This window comes from Mercenaria mercenaria, chromosome 4 (assembly GCF_021730395.1).
Source record: "Mercenaria mercenaria strain notata chromosome 4, MADL_Memer_1, whole genome shotgun sequence".
Classification (NCBI taxonomy): domain Eukaryota; kingdom Metazoa; phylum Mollusca; class Bivalvia; order Venerida; family Veneridae; genus Mercenaria; species Mercenaria mercenaria.
In genome coordinates, this window is record NC_069364.1 from 10,507,331 (window position 1) to 10,523,834 (window position 16,504).

General features: G+C 35.6%; 1 protein-coding gene across 1 annotated transcript in view; it reads right to left on the bottom strand.

Moving 5' to 3' along the window:
• Window positions 1-1,593: 1,593 nt before the first annotated feature.
• Window positions 1,594-16,504, bottom strand: part of LOC123550958 (E3 ubiquitin-protein ligase rnf213-alpha-like) — a 48,839-nt gene continuing 33,928 nt past the window's right edge. The window contains exons 30-33 of the mRNA XM_053540380.1: window positions 16,098-16,289; window positions 11,343-11,441; window positions 9,765-9,964; window positions 1,594-9,486 (exon numbers count right to left, since the gene is read on the bottom strand). Coding sequence (XP_053396355.1) covers window positions 9,315-9,486; window positions 9,765-9,964; window positions 11,343-11,441; window positions 16,098-16,289 — 663 coding nt within the window. The 3' untranslated portion in view covers window positions 1,594-9,314. The remainder of the gene's footprint in view (window positions 9,487-9,764; window positions 9,965-11,342; window positions 11,442-16,097; window positions 16,290-16,504) is intronic.

The following is a 16,504-nucleotide window of genomic DNA, read 5'->3' on the forward strand; positions in this document are numbered from 1 at the left end:
TTATGGTGATACTTCTCTGTCTGATACTGACAACAGACAAATCTTCACAGCTGTCCAACAATTTATCCTTGGGAGCCATAGGTTTACTTGACTTGCGATCTGACCACAACATTGTTCTGACAATTGTCTCTCTCTCCAGACAACAAGACTGTTAAGTATATAAGCTAGGAGTGGTTGGGGGCAGCTGAGCTTTTTCTCTTCATTTCTTCTCCCTTTCCTTTTATTCTAGTGAATACAGTTTCTTATTCAGTATTTTATACCGTCATTTTATACTACATCCCAAGTTTGAAGTCAATGCCTTATATGATTATTTAGTTATGCTCTGTCAGACACAATATGATGGACAGTTTTGACCCTTAAGCTCAGTTTTACCTTTGATCTAAAGAGCTGATACAAGCCTTCTGCGCCATCTACCTATATGCCAAGTTTAAAGCTATTACCTAAATGGTTACAACGTTATACTCCGGACACAAATTATGACGGACGTACAGACGAACGTTCCTACATTTGGGTATTTATGTGGGTACTCTTTTGTTAGCCACGTCAAAGCCACATAAAAGCCATATGAAATGAATGACATCATTGAACAAGAGTGCCAGACTGTCACAAAATACGCCCGTCACCGAATTTTGCCTAATTCAAGGGGCATAATCAAAGAGTGCCTGGGGTGATTTGGGTGGTTATTGTACTTGGCCGAGATATTATGCCCACAAACATTGTCAGCAAGTTTGGTAAAAATCTTATGAAAACTGTTCGACTCAAGGCTAAATTCGCAGTTTTTTAGGTAATTCAAGGGCCATAATCCAAGAGTGCCTGGGGCGATTTGGCTGGTTATCGAATCTGGCCGAGATATTATGCCCACAAACATTGTCAGCAAGTTTGGTGAAGATCGGATATAAAGTCTTCGACTTAAAGAACAGATTAGGCTAAATTCGCAGTTTTTCTAGTAATTCATTGGCCATAATTCAAGAATGCCTTGGGCAATCTGGCTGCTGGTTATTGAACTTGCCCGAGATATTGTGCCTACAAACATTGTCAGCAAGTTTGGTGAAGATCCAATTAAAACTGTTCGACTTAGAGAGCGGACATGCTTTGGACGCTGACCACCCGCCCGCCACGGGTGTTCACATAATACGCCCCGCTCTTTCAAAGACGGGCGTATAAAAAGTACAATTACCTATTGTGCCTATAGCCACCTATGCAAATATGGTCTCGGACAGATGCACGCGCCTTTATATAAATCGTCCCGTTTTTCTAAACGGGCGCATTAAAACGTATCTTTCTTTTTGTTTTTGGCGACACTTCTCCGAGTTTAATTCAGAACAATTTCGCATTCTCTCAAATCAGTACAGGTGTTTCACTTACTATTCATCATAAATTATAACAATATATCAAATGATCATATTTAGATGAAATGTCAGTACGTTATGGTAAAGGAAATCTGAATACTTTATTCAGCTTACACCATTATATTTAATTCAATTATTTCCATGACATGAACAAATTGTACTATTACAAATGTATGGGACAATGATGTACATTCTATATAGGAAATCGTGTGTGGATAAACAGAACAATAAAGAAACAAATAACTGACGTATCAGACAAGATTTATTGGGGTAAAATAAACCACAACTCATAATTAATAGCAAATTATAAGAGCAAGCAAAACTATTTGTTTATTTTTGTAACCAAAAAAAATGTTGGATTAAATGAGAATAGATACTTTAAACTTTTTAAATACATAGTTTTTCGAGAAAATATTATCATCCCGAGCTTGGTTTTAGAAAAAATAGTGTTTGTTACATCTACCCACTCGTAAAAAAAGGTTGAAACAAACGAACTAACTTATCTTGTACTTAGTTAATACATGTATTTTTTTTTTTTTGATTTAACGTCGCACTGACACATGATAGGTTAATGGTGGAGGAAGACCCCGGGTGCCCCTCCGTGCATTATTTCATCACAAGCGGGCACCTGGGTAGAACCACCGACCTTCCGTAAGCCAGTTGGATGGCTTCCTCAGATGAAGAATTCAACGCCCCGAGTGAGGCTCGAACCCACATCGATGAGGGGCAAGTGATTTGAAGTCAGCGACCTTAACCACTCGGCCACGGAGACCCCCTTAATACATGCATAATCTTGACTGAGATAAGTAACCTTATATAACGAGCTACATATACTGAAACCTTCAGTTCAAGACATTCTTAAAATTAGAGACATTATCGTATTTTTATATGTAAGAAAATTTCACCAAAAGCATAGAGCTATTGAACCAGTGTACAGTAAGATACAAACGTGTGGATAAAACACAATCGAACCTAATTCAATCAAGAACGCGAATGTTTAAGACGTTCGATAATTTGAAAGCATTCGTCCATATAGCAATCTGATCTTACTGACAACGCACAGGGTATACGTACATGCTCATTCGTACTTTTCTTAAAATCAGAACTGAAAACCACATTAGTGGAGATAACAATATAAAGAACAATATGAAGAACAAAAACGATCATATTACAGATTATACGCAAAAAATAAATAATCTAGCAATAACTTAATTAGATTATCATCTAAACTTTTCAAACACTATCAACACCAAAGAAAAATATCTGAACAATATCAGCATGAGACGAAACGGCTTTGGCAAAGGGGCTAATGGTACTTTGCGGAACGGAACGAAACGGAACGGAACAAGTTAAGAGGCACCCCACGGGGTATAATCAAAATGTAAAAAACAATGCTTTCAAACTAATCAGACCACCATCTCTGATAAAAAATAATCTATCGCATTCGATTCATTGTCCTGGTTAGTCGCATGTTAGTGACAAATGAAGACTGTTCTTCTTTTCACTTACAGTTTAATTGTAGCTGTATCAATATAATTGTAACCCTATGTACTATCTACAAAATTTGAAACTGAGAATGCGTGTCAATGCTTGCAAAACGTATGAGCTGCAGAAGCATTGCACGAAACTAGTCAGTTGGTTGTCTGTGGTACAAGCTGAAATCACATCAAGTAAAATATTTCTTGTTCCGTTCCGTTCCGCAAAATACCATTACCTATATAGCTATTGGTACTTTGCGGAACGGAACGGAACCAAGTCAGGAATAAAGCTCAGCTGCATGTTATGTAGAAATGACTAATCCGAATATGTTATAAACATCACCAGAAGTTCAGTCGTAATGTGTCAGATGTAATCATTACTTATAGATTACAGAAAGAAATTTCTTCTTTTCACTTACAGATTGTAGGTGCATACTTGTTACTCGGATTCTATGTACTATTTACAAAATTACAAACTGAGAACTGGTGCCAATGCTTGCAAAACTTATTTGTTGCAGAAGCAGTGCTTGAAACTAGTCAGTTGGTCGTCTGTGGTACAAGCTGAAATCACATCAAGCAAAATATTTCTTGTTCCGTTCCGTTCCGCAAAATACCATTACCTATATAGCTAATGGTACTTTGCGGAACGGAACGGAACCAATTCAGGAATAAAGCTCAGCTGCATCTAATGTAGAACTGACTAATCTGAATATGTTATAAACATCACCAGAAGTTAAATCATAATGTGCGAGATTTAATCATTACTTGAATATTACTACATGACCCTCTGAACGGGGCCTCTTTCCCCCCACCCCCAGGGGCATAGCTTGAGTAATCTTGTTAGAGAGCCACTAGGCAATGCTACATACTAAATATCAAAAGCCTAGGCCTTGAATTTTCAGTCAAGAAGATTTTTAAAAGTTTTTTCCTATGTAAGTCTATGTAAAACTTGAGACCCCCAAAGCGGGACCTCTTTTCATCCCAGGGGCTTAATTTGAATAATTTTGGTAGGGAACCAAAAGGCAATGCTACATACTAAATATCAAAGGCCTAGGTCTTTTGGTTTCAGACAAGACAATGTTTAAGTTTTTTTCTATATAAGTCTATGTAAAACGTGGGACCACCGGGATGGGGCCTCTTTTCATCCCAGGGGCATATTTTGAACAATCTGTATAGAGGACCATTAGATGATACCGCAGGCCAAATATTAAGGCTCTATACCTTGTGGTTTTGGACAAAAAGATTTTCAAAGTTTTCCGTTAACACCCCTGAAACTAGTACAAAGATGCCCTTTTTAATTATCTTTTATAATATAGGAACACTTAAATAAATTTTACATACTGAATAAAGTTTAAGATATAACAAGAAACTTTAAGTAGTTCTCACATAGTCTGATGCCCAAACAAACAAACAAAATTGGTCTACCTACCTACCCTATTTTTTTTTCAGAGCCGTTAGCGGAAACAAGTAATTTTTTCAGGCCTTACAGGGTTCCATTTTTCATATTTTCGGTGATTTTTTTTATTTAAATATGTAATGAAATATTTTCCTCATGTAAGTTGAAAAAAACGACAGTGTTCATTTTACTTGATTAAATTATATACGAGTCGAATATTCTTAAATCCTTAACACATAACTAAAACACGTACCCGCAGAAACGTCGCAGGAACCGAATTAGATCTGTATAATAACTATGGAAGCATATCTATGTAGTTTATTCAACTTAATTTCTTGTATTAAATCAAAAACTTTTTCTTTGACACGAAATACTGTTGCTGTACGTACACCACGGGTGGTTTATAGTACAGAAATATGCATTCATTTGTAAAGCGTTTTAATGAGAAAAAAAATTGTCAAAAGTGTTGCAAACTTCTGTCAACAGTTTTACAAAATAAAAGCAGGTCATTATACTGAAGTTACAGTTGAAAGTGATATCTTTTAAGTTGGTTCCGTTCCGTTCCGCAAAATACCAATACCCATATAGGTAATGGTATTTAACGGAACGGAACGGAACAGGATAGATTTATTTTAATGACACTATTAAAATAATTTAATTGAGTTAATATTTGGTATTATAGAATTCCGTATACAGTCGACATTGTATTAAGAGACCCCCCAAGGGAATGCTAAGAAGTGGTCTGTTAATGGAATGGTCTCTTAATGAATTTCAGTCAGATGAAAAGGAAAGTTATTTTAACTGGTAATGTAACTGTATTTATTATGAACATACATGTATTATGTGTTTCAAAATCTGTTTTAACATCGTGAACACTTTTCCAAGTCCACAAACCGTGAAAATTATGGCTAGTTTGTTTGTCAGTTTTACTGATACAAAGGTTAATTGCATTCAGTCACGTGCAAAACGTACTCGCTAATTACACAAATGAAGAAATGCGGTAGAATTTTGATACCCGATCGCTTAATAGATACTTTTGTCGAATAATTTACCTGTCGGGACTACATTATTGTGGTCGCTAGTCGTTTAGTAGAAGTCTTTTAATGGAATGAATTTATATACTGGAAACGTTCGGGAGGGCTTTTGACAGGTCGTTTAATACAAAATTTGCTGAATAGAGATGGTCGCAAGTTCGATGTCGATTGTATTAGTTTTTATTCATAACAGAGATTTTCGTAATTTTCAAGCCATATTTTACAACATTGCAGCTAGGGTCATGGTCAATTCATAGGTGATTTGCAGCACAAGAATATGCATGCGCCGACCTGTGGGACGTTTTTTCGGGGGAAATATTTGTCACTTAAATGGGGTAAACCATGAACGAAATGACTTTCTTTGTTGGTTCCGTTTCGTTCCGCAAAATACCAATAGCCATATAGGTAATGGTATTTAACGGAACGGAACGGAAAATGATAAATTTATTTTCTAATAGGACTATCAAATACTTCAATTAAGTGAATTGATGATATAATAACGGAACTCCGTATAGTAGTTATTATTTATAACAAGTGGTTTCGTAATTTTCAAGCCTATTTCAACATATTATTATTGTAACAGTTTGCGTTGGGGGTCACATCATGGATGATTTGCAGCAAAAGAATGTGTATTTGAATTTGTGCTTTCAGTTGTGTACTTTTTTTACTATATTCTGGAGTGTGATGTTTGGTGCAGGTCTTAAGACGACGTACATAATGCTTTGGTTTTAGTTGTTTTAAACCTTGATGGGCTTCCATAGTCGTTGAAGAGTTAGCTCCCTTATATAGTTTCGACGCCATTTGCTTTGCTTTACTGGGCGAATTTAGTCCATTTATACGACCCTATGGTGTAAGTAATGAACATTTTTGTTTTTCTACAATGAAATAGGCATGTTTACGTTTAAAGGTTAATTAAAATGAGTGAATGCTGAAAGTACACAAAAAACATACTAATCACAAATATAAGGTTCACAAAAATAAATATACTTGTAACTGGAACAACTGACACGTATTAAACCTTCCTGCTTGTAATAATACAAAACCTTTAGTCTGTTAAGCATTTAGCACAGTAATTTAACACCGAATCTTTTAAAACAGCACCATTCAATCTCTAGCAACATTTAGTGCATTATGATCTAATGACCCGGACCGATTTATATACCGTAGGGTACAGTTTAGTTAGGAATAAAAATATAATGCGAGATAGCGTCTAATAATGCGGAAATTTGCTCATCTTAATTTATCTTTAAACATAAACATGCATTTTATCGTGGAAAAAACAAAAAGAAATATAACTTACACCAAGGGGCCACATAAATGGACTAAATTACAAAAATTAACCTCGCCGAGGTTAGCATTGCAAATGGCGTGAAACTATTTAAGGGAGCTAACTCTTTAACGACTAGTCAAGCCCACCAAGGTTCAAAACAACTAAAACAGTTTTCCATAGCACTATGCAGGTCTTCTTAAGACCCGCACCAAACATTACAATATGCACTGATCAATAGGGCGTTTTCAGGGGTTGTATTCTGTCGCCGGTGTTTGTAAATCAGAACTGCTCATCGTAATGATGTCACCGATGAATGTGAAATCTTGTTTTAGTTTGTTCAGTTTGGCAATTTGTCCTTCAGGGGTAAGACTTTGTAAACAGTACTGGAAAATTAGCGCCAGTCATTGTAATGACGTGGGGGTGAATGTGGGATCTTTTCTTTGATGGTTCCGTTCCGTTCCGCAAAGTACCATTAGCTATATAGGTAATGGTATTTTGCGGAACGGAACGGAACAAGAAATATTTTCAGCTTGTACCACAGACAACCAACTGAATAGTTTCATGCACTGCTTCTGCAACAAATACGTTTTGCAAGCATTGGCACACATTCTCAGTTTCTAAATTTGTAGATAGTACATAGACTCCGAGTAAAAAGTATACACCTACAAACTGTAAGTGAAAAGAAGAACGGTCTTGCTATAATCTTCAAGAAATGATTACATCTGACACATTATGATTTAACTTCTGTTGATGTTTATACCATATTCAGATTAGTCAGTTCTACATTAGATGCAGCCCGCCCGCTTAGCTCAGTAGGGAGAGCGTTGGTCTACGGATCGCAGGGTCGCAAGTTTGATCCCCGGGCGGGGCGTATGTTCTCCGTGACGCTTTGATAAAAGACATTGTGTCTGAAATCATTCCTCCTCCACTTCTGATAATTCATCTGGGGAAGTTGGCAGTTACTTGCGGAGAACAGGTTTGTACAGGTACAGAATCCAGGAACACTGGTTAGGTTAAATGCCCGCCGTTACATGACTGAAATACTGTTGAAAAACGGCGTTAAACACAAAACAAATCAATAAATAACCATTAGATGCAGCTGAGCTTTATTTCTGACTTGGTTCCGTTCCGTTTCGCGAAGTACCATTAGCTATATAGGTAATGGTATTTTGCGGAACGGAACGGAACAAGAAATATTTTACTTGATGTGATTTTAGCTTGTACCACAGACAGCCAACTGACTAGTTTCGTGCACTGCTTCTGCAGCTCATACATTTTGCAAGCATTGACACGCATTCTCAGTTTCAAATTCTGTAGATAATACATAGAGTTACAATTATATTGATACAGCTACAATTAAACTATAAGTGAAAAGAAGAACAGTCTTCATTTGTCACTAACATGCGACTAACCTTGACAATGAATCGAAAGCGATAGGTTATTTTTTATCAGAGATGGTGGTCTGATTAGTTTGAAAGCATTGTTTTTTACATTTTGATTATACCCCGTGGGGTGCCTCTTAACTTGTTCCGTTCCGTTCCGTTCCGCAAAGTACCATTAGCCGGCAAAGGCACATTTCGTTGATAAAATAGGGGTTACATAATACCGACTACAATTATACACAAGATGCCAGTTTAAAAGATAAAACAATGCATGTTTAATAAGTCACTAAATTTTGATGTATTAATTAAAATGCAAAACGCATTAAGTCTTAAGACGTAATACAAACTAAAAATATGTATGTCGTCAAAAGCATGAATTCAAATACAAAGCCTCTTTAATCATCCAGGAAACATTGATTAAGGGGCATATATGCTTAAAACATGGAAGTAATATGTCTTAACAAAACATAACGTATATAAACAATATGAACACAAGTAGTCCGCGGTTGCAAAATCCTAAGCAATAAGCTTTGTATCAAGTTATGCATAAAACATCAAAGCCTGGTGTATAACTAAAGCATAAATTTTGCTGTGTGTGGATAACTACCAATTTGGAAAATGGTTCCGTGTATACAAGAAAATGAGTTCTCAGTTCTGCAACTTTCTTTCCATTTTGGTTAAGTAACAAGTTTATGAAACGATACAATACGTGTATTTTTCATTATATCAATTCTTTTAATTAGCATTACTTTGGATTAACTAACTATATGAACATATTCAGTGAATCAACCGAACAAGCCACGAATAGAATGTACATTGAAACGAAAACTCTACACGTACTATTGCAAATACACAATATGCAATAAGATCCGACACAGATACCTATTCCAGCTGTAATACAGGTCTGTCTTTTTTATCCTTAGTAATCAAAACAAGTAATAACTTAACTTTAAAAAACTTTGCTTCTGTTAATTCAACGATACATTTACAAGCGCAAAACCCATACCACCCATTCTAGTAATTATGCAGAAGCTCTATATGGTCATTCAATGTAGCAACAATAATGGGGAATACAGATGGAAAAAAATGGTGTATTCGAGGCAAACACAAAAAGGCACAAACTAATAACTAATATATGTCACAAAAACTGTATAAAAGGTGTAAAAAACACTCCAAGGAAAACAAGTTTCAGTATCAAGTACGGAGATAACGGATGCTGTTTAAACATAGAATAAACATTTGTCAAAAGTTTCACATAAAGTTAAACATTTTTATAAAAATATAACTGCCAATCTTATTTGTTGTTCAGCCGATCGTGGCGAACAGTCGAGAAAGTTTTATTTTTAACCACAACATTGCTCAAAAGTTCGTAAAACTACTATATATATCTCACTCAAGTCCAACATTAAAACCGTTTAAACGCCTCCGACTCTTTAACTTTTAAATTCCTGTATGCTATTATCCATGTTTTTATGCTTTGTCTGAAGAGGAGTTCAACCGGGAAATCTGTCAGCACTGCCAAATCAATACCAGGGTTGTCAAGGCTATCTAGATATCCAAACAACCACTCACCAACCCTGAAACACATCAAACAAACGTTATGTTGGTACTGTATGACAGTTTTGAAATTCAATGATAAAAATTAATTGATGGAAACAAAGTCAACTTAAAAAGAAAATTTACACGTCAATTTCAATTTACATACAGCATGCTTTGCGATACTTGTAGCGTTTGATGTCCTCAATACTTTCAGGAATTCTTCTTTTGCACTTCATTATTTAAAAGACATAAAAAGACGTGAAAGAAGAGCATTCATTATCGTGACCAAGTTTTCGGCACAATCATTAAACTATACTTGTTTTCCGTTGTATTCATGGCGTCACTGTCGTCCATATTCTGTTTTACAGCTACGACCAGCAGAATAAATTCGTGCATAGCTTCTACCAATTGCGTCAGCTTATCTATAGTGAGCTGTTTCGTGTAGTCGTGGAAAGTTGTCAACACCTCTTCAGGTAGATCTTCATGGAATTCTTGTGAAACACTCTCAAATACAGCCTGAACGTATCAAAATGCCAAAATGAATAAATCATAAGTGAGAACTGTTTTCTTTACAAAAATAGATTTTGGATAATGATACATATTATAATTAACGGTAACGTGATGTTAATGAATCTTAGCTAAATTCTAATGAATTTTAACTTGGAGCCATATGCCGTTTTTCTTGGAATTCAACCCTGTGTATCATTAAGTGTTCCATGTACACCGCCGTATGAATACACCACTCTAATTTTATTTTATTTCGGTATTTGTAAATGTTGAGGTCTGCTCAAACGTTGACGGTAGCTTGCATTTCCACTACCGTTCATGAATAGGCTAATTCAAACCGGGCCTGCAACGTTTTCGTTTATGTAGTGTGGACGACCAGTGGTTATTTATTAGCACATAAGTTCACAAAACAAGAAAAAGTGATACCATCTTGATAACTGCATAATAAATATAACTGAGACAGTTTTACTACGAAATCAAATATAACCTGTATCACATGATTACGGTCAATCCAGCAAACGTTTTTAGATCGTCTGGAAACATGTCCACAGGACAGAGATGCCCACCCTAGGTCATGCTAGGACACAGACATTTGTTTCATGTCAGTAATAGCACTTTGACAACCGAATATAAAGACGGTACCACAAATACAACATTGACCTTCCGGCAAGGGCTCTATGGCTTTTATGGGACATTTTACTTTGTTATACAGAATTTTATAAAGAAATTATAGACCGGATCAACCTATCGATGCAAACAAAGTTAACACACGAAAATAAAATGACATAAAATCACTGAACTCTAAGATATACCTTGAATTTAAGCAACCAGAACCCTATATCAAAGATCAAGTACATTGTATATACCATACCAAGAATTCAAAGGTTTAAGGTCCAGGCTATAACGTTTTATTTATTGACGGATTTTCAAATAGCCCGACACAAACATTCACCATATTAAGATGGTGTGTCACGTGCAACCAATGCCAATACTACAGATCTCTAGAGGTAATCTGACACGGACAGGTAATATTGTTTAAATATCTTATTACTAGTATATTACATTTATATGCCCGGGGTAACGCGATTGAATTGTCCGTCCTTACGAACCAGATATTGCCGTTTCGCCTACAGTCCACATAAATGACCCGATATAGTTCGTACTCACACTTTACAATCCTTGTGGCAAGACAACAAACTGATCTATGAAACACCGCCTTGTAATGGTGACAATTTATAACAAGCCATTTTGAAATCCTACAAAGCATGACAGTTCAAAAAGTGTCAACAAGTCTATCTATTGCATTTCCTGCCTGATTATAAAACTTTCGTGCAAGTACCGTAAATATACATAACTTGGTCGGTTGTGGTGACTTGCCAGCACTTACCGTACTATGTTGGTCTGATTCAGTCATTGTCTTTGCTTTCTGGAGTGACAGAAGCAGCCACAGAGACTTCACGTGCCGGAACTGACACACCTGTTGTGCCTGTGATCGTATGAGAAACATATTGTGTCATAACTAAGAACAGACGTTCATTCAAAAGTAAAGATGTTGTAATAAAAAATGTAAGAGTCCCCATAAGTTATTTCTCCAGATGTTTGTTCGATAAACTGATAAATTAACAGGATTTATCTGAGCCGTCAAATTGTTCGTTTTGTCCATGAGGGAGGGGGTTGTGGAGCCGGGAATTAGCAACAATACTTTCAGGCATATCGTAGAGTGACTTAGATAAAAAATATTTTACATTAAATTAAACCACATGCATTTTTGTGGGCAGCGAAGCGTGACCACATATTTATCATACCACAAATTTACAGACGAAATTTCTTATCCGAAACCGAAGAACAAGTAGTTCCATGTGCTCAATAAATTTTACGTAATTCAAGTCCGTTTAACTATCAGAAAGCTTCTGAAATTCAACTTTATAAAAAAATACATTGCTTAAGTATATAGTTGTCGTTATCTATAGTTTATTACAAAAACAAAGCGTATGAAAATGAGCACACTTGCTTTAATCACATGACCAAAATATTTCTTTATCACGTGACCAAAAAGAAGTACTTCAGCACCATCCGCGTAGATCTACATATACTGCATGAAATTCAATGGAAGCGGTGTTATCTTATTTATTTTTCTTAGAGAAAGATACAATCCTTTCATAATGTTTACGTTATTGATTTTTTACTTGCACGACTTAAGAAAAAAATGCAGCCGTAACGGAGGGGGCAAAAAATTCGTACCTGTTTCCCGATATAAGTATTAAAAGTAGTCAAAACTACAAAAACTTTTTAAAACAAGTCGCTTTATTTTTAACCAACGTTTCAGCTACATTAGTCTTCTTCAGGGTTCAAAATAAACATAACAAAGGAAGTGACGTCAACGTCAAACGACGTTGACGACGACGTCAAAATTAAACAAAAAGTTTGGCGTAAAAATCATAAACAGGATCATAGTATGATACATACATACTAGTGAAAAAATGCAGTATAAGTGCAATGATTAAGGAATGGCACCAGTAAAAACTGATTATGGAATACATACAAGTAATAAAATATACGTATATAACAAGTATTTCAGAAAGGCATTAATACAGAATTTTTGAATTCATTCCTTGGGGAGACACAGTGCCCAAACGATACATCCAGGAAGTCTCTTTTAAAAGCCTTTTCCGAGGATTAGTTACTTTATCAATCGGCATAAAAGAGAAATCCTGGATAGTATGTCCTTGAGAATTAAAATGTTCAGAAACATTTATAGTAGTAGTTTCTGGATAATGATTGATATCAAATCTACGATTGTTCATTCTTTGTGAACATTGTTGGTGCGTTTGTCCAACATACTGTTTAAAACATTATTACATGTTATTAAGTAAATAACATCAGTTGAACTGCATGACAGATCATGTCTAACATTATAACAAGATGAAATGGTGGAACTAGAAAATGAATTATCTTCATTAATATTTAAACAGTGTGTACAGCGACGCCTATAACATTTACTTACACTAAACTGTAAATACATTGTATTGGTGACAAAATGCAGTATAAGTGCAAAAAAACCTGTTTCCCGAAAATACAAACATATGCAATTCAAATTGATTTAGTTTTACATTCTAGCTGGTGTTTGTGACTGTCATATCATTCAAGGATATAGTTAATTCGAAAGAAACATTATTTTAAACAAGTTCGCCTTTTAATTGCCGGTAGATTCGCGATGTTTTCGTCCCGAAATATTCACAAATTGGCGTACGATTTCTTCTCGGATAATTAAACAGTAGCGGGCTTCGGAAGTCTGCATTGAAATCATTTGAAACAGTTCAAACTAAGTTAGAAAACTTTCGATTTTCAATATTTGCATTTCTAACAATAAAATTCGTAAATAGACCCTTTGGAAGCATAGAATACAATCAAGGAGAATGAAATGTGCAACACCCCTTACGCCCCCTAGCACCGGCTTAAGCAGAACTCTATTACACATATGTTCAATGGACTCCATGATCCTAAAGAACCAGAAAATATAACAACACTAACATGCATGTTGTATCATGATGCATATTACATTAATCTACAGCTGAAAAAATGACTGAATGCAACCTGAAGATCACAATGTGTGCTGAAATTGAAGACAGTTGTAGTTGTTTTAAAATTGAATTTAAAACACTTTAATATCATTGTAAATATTCGGTTATTACGGTGTTCCGTTTGGACAATCGTGACTTTTAATTGAATCCTAAACCGCGATGTATGATGGTACGATGATGAAAACGCGATGGCACGATGGTGAAAACGCAATGGTACGATGATGAAAATGCGATGTTACAGAAGAAAAAAAAATCACCTGTCAAGCCCTTAAGATCACAGGTGCATGAACATGGAAACCAGTTTCTTAAAAAAAACAACAACAACAACATGAGAACCACTTGACTCAGAATATTGAAACTTCATAAGATGATTGGACATACGAGTAGATGACCTCTATTGATTTTTGAATCACTTTATCCGAAGTTAAGGCCACAGGAACCAGACCATGGAAAGCAGTTTTCAACCAATAACTTTAGAATAATTTGACACAGAACCTTCAATCACATGATAGAAATTACAGAATAGATGACCCTTTATGTTTCAAGGGTCAGTTGACTTAAGGGAAAAGTCACAGGGGCCTGAAGATGGAAAAACTCTTTCTGATCAATAACTTAAGAATCACTTGACCCAGAATGTTGTAACATTTTAGGATGTTTGGACATGCAGAGTAGACGACCCCTGTTGACTTTGGGTTCACTCGATTAAAGGTCAAGGTTACAGGGGGCTGAACATTGAAAACGGTTTACTGGAGAACCACTTGACCCAGAATCTTGTTGAAACTTCATAACGTGATTGAACATGTCAAGTAGATGATCCCTATTGCAGCTAAACATTAGTGTCTCTTGTCTTTCGATCTTATCCTCTATTGACTTCTTGCCTATTACGACTATACATTGGGTGAGACATGGGCATCTTCTAGTTTGAAAATTTATTGCCCTCCTTCGAAGGAGGATGGGTATATTGTAAATATTATTGTTTGATGATGGATGTTGGTTGGTCTGTAGATCAATCGGTTTTCGGATGAGACCTGGATAACGCTTGGGATAGGAACATGAATGTTGATCGGGAAATTTGTCATGACCAGCAGATGACCCCTGTCCCTGCTTGATTTTGTGTTCAGTAGGTCAAACGTCAAGATCAAATTGACAGTAGAACATTTTTCCAGAAAACTAGATAATGCTTTTGTCTAAGATCACATTTGATACGGAAGTCATTTAATACTGGTAAATGACCCATAATTATGATTTGAGGTCAACACGTCAAATGTCCAGTGTGCAGTGACCAATAAATTCTGTTCCTTGTCAGTTACTTCATGCAAGTGTTCTACAAGCTCTTGTTATAACTAGAATCTCCAAACATCACAGTGTTTTCTTATTGATTTGTTAAAAAAATGCTTATAATTGAAAGAAATGTTGACCAAACCTCACAAAATCTTCAATAAGCACATGAGCTTTGCTCAAGTATCATTTTATCCCCATTGACTAAGTAAAAGCAGAGTTTTGCCCCTTGATTTGGTAAAGAATGGTTGAAAATGCTTATTAATCAAAAGTAGTTTAACCAGAACCACCAAACTTTGGCTAACTGTTCATGCCCATTACCAGTAGCTGTTAACCGCTGCCCACATCAGTCCTCTCAGTGCTTTGATTATTACAAAGTATGGGAACTCTTGTATAATTAATCAAGAAAAACTGAACAACTGCATGCAGTTCGTAAAAGAGAGGAATACATCTTTATGGATAATGTCAAAACATACCCTTGGATATGCGAGACTGTAGATAATCTATTTATCAAAACGTTAAAACTCGTGGAATTGTATCTGGTATAATTCATTGACAGTCTCAAAACGACAGCCAAACAGGTAGCTAAATTTCATAAGTAATTCGACGTCAGTGATTACAATTTCTTTATATATGATAATATGGCTAAAGACATGACTTTAACCTGGCTACCGGCTACCGTTTTGTAAAAACAAATCAGACACCGGTATACATGTTGTGGAACACGCATTCGTTTGTGACCGGCAATTCAAGCAAAACTTTTAAATATGTCTCAAAGAGAACAATCTACATGTATAAACAAAATATCTAAAAATGTGTCAAAATTAAACAAAACAATATGAAAAACGTTTTCAACTTAGCCCTTCCATCCTCTTTTGAATGTGAACATATATGATCCATGTTATAAAAATAACAAAGAGAAAAAATCACAATTCACATTCTGCACACGGGTCTAGATATGTAACTACGGCCATTTGTTAAATTAAAGCAGTTTCATAAAAGTCGAAAAAAAAACTCACAAATGATGGACGAATTACTTTTTGTCACCATGTTACATTAGTAGTTATATAATACATGTTGGCTCCAAATAAGTTATGCAAAAAGTCTTCAAAATGTAATTTGACTGTACTGCAAAAATGGATCATGACAGTTTCAAGTAACCAATTCAATTCGTGTTAAATTTCGAAGACAAATTATTGTGTACGTAACTTTTTTGGTTGTTAAGTGGTTAGTCTGGTTCGAGGAACAATTTTGGAAATGTCGCAGATAACAAAAATTCTTACTTTTCGACTTAGTACTGAAAAGTCCATTTGAAGTGTTTTCACCATGAAATCATGTAGGTTTTGCTCTGGCTGACCACCTGTGGATTTCAGGAAACCAATGGTAATATCAAGGTTAGTAAGTGACTGGCACAGATCTGGTAAAAGTCTGATGTCATTGCATATCTGTGTTTTTACTGTTGCATCTAATGCGACCTGAAAAATACCAACTATTCTGCGAATGGCTTTTCTCTGCGGCAACTGTTTTATCTAAAAGAAAATGACTAAAATGGAGTTTAATCACACTGACCTTACGATATCAATAATGACATCTGACACACACCTTTTAAGAATTATCTTGCGTGTACTGACAGAACTGTTGAAAAACGGCAATAAACCCGGAACAAATAACGTAACCTATGACACAATTT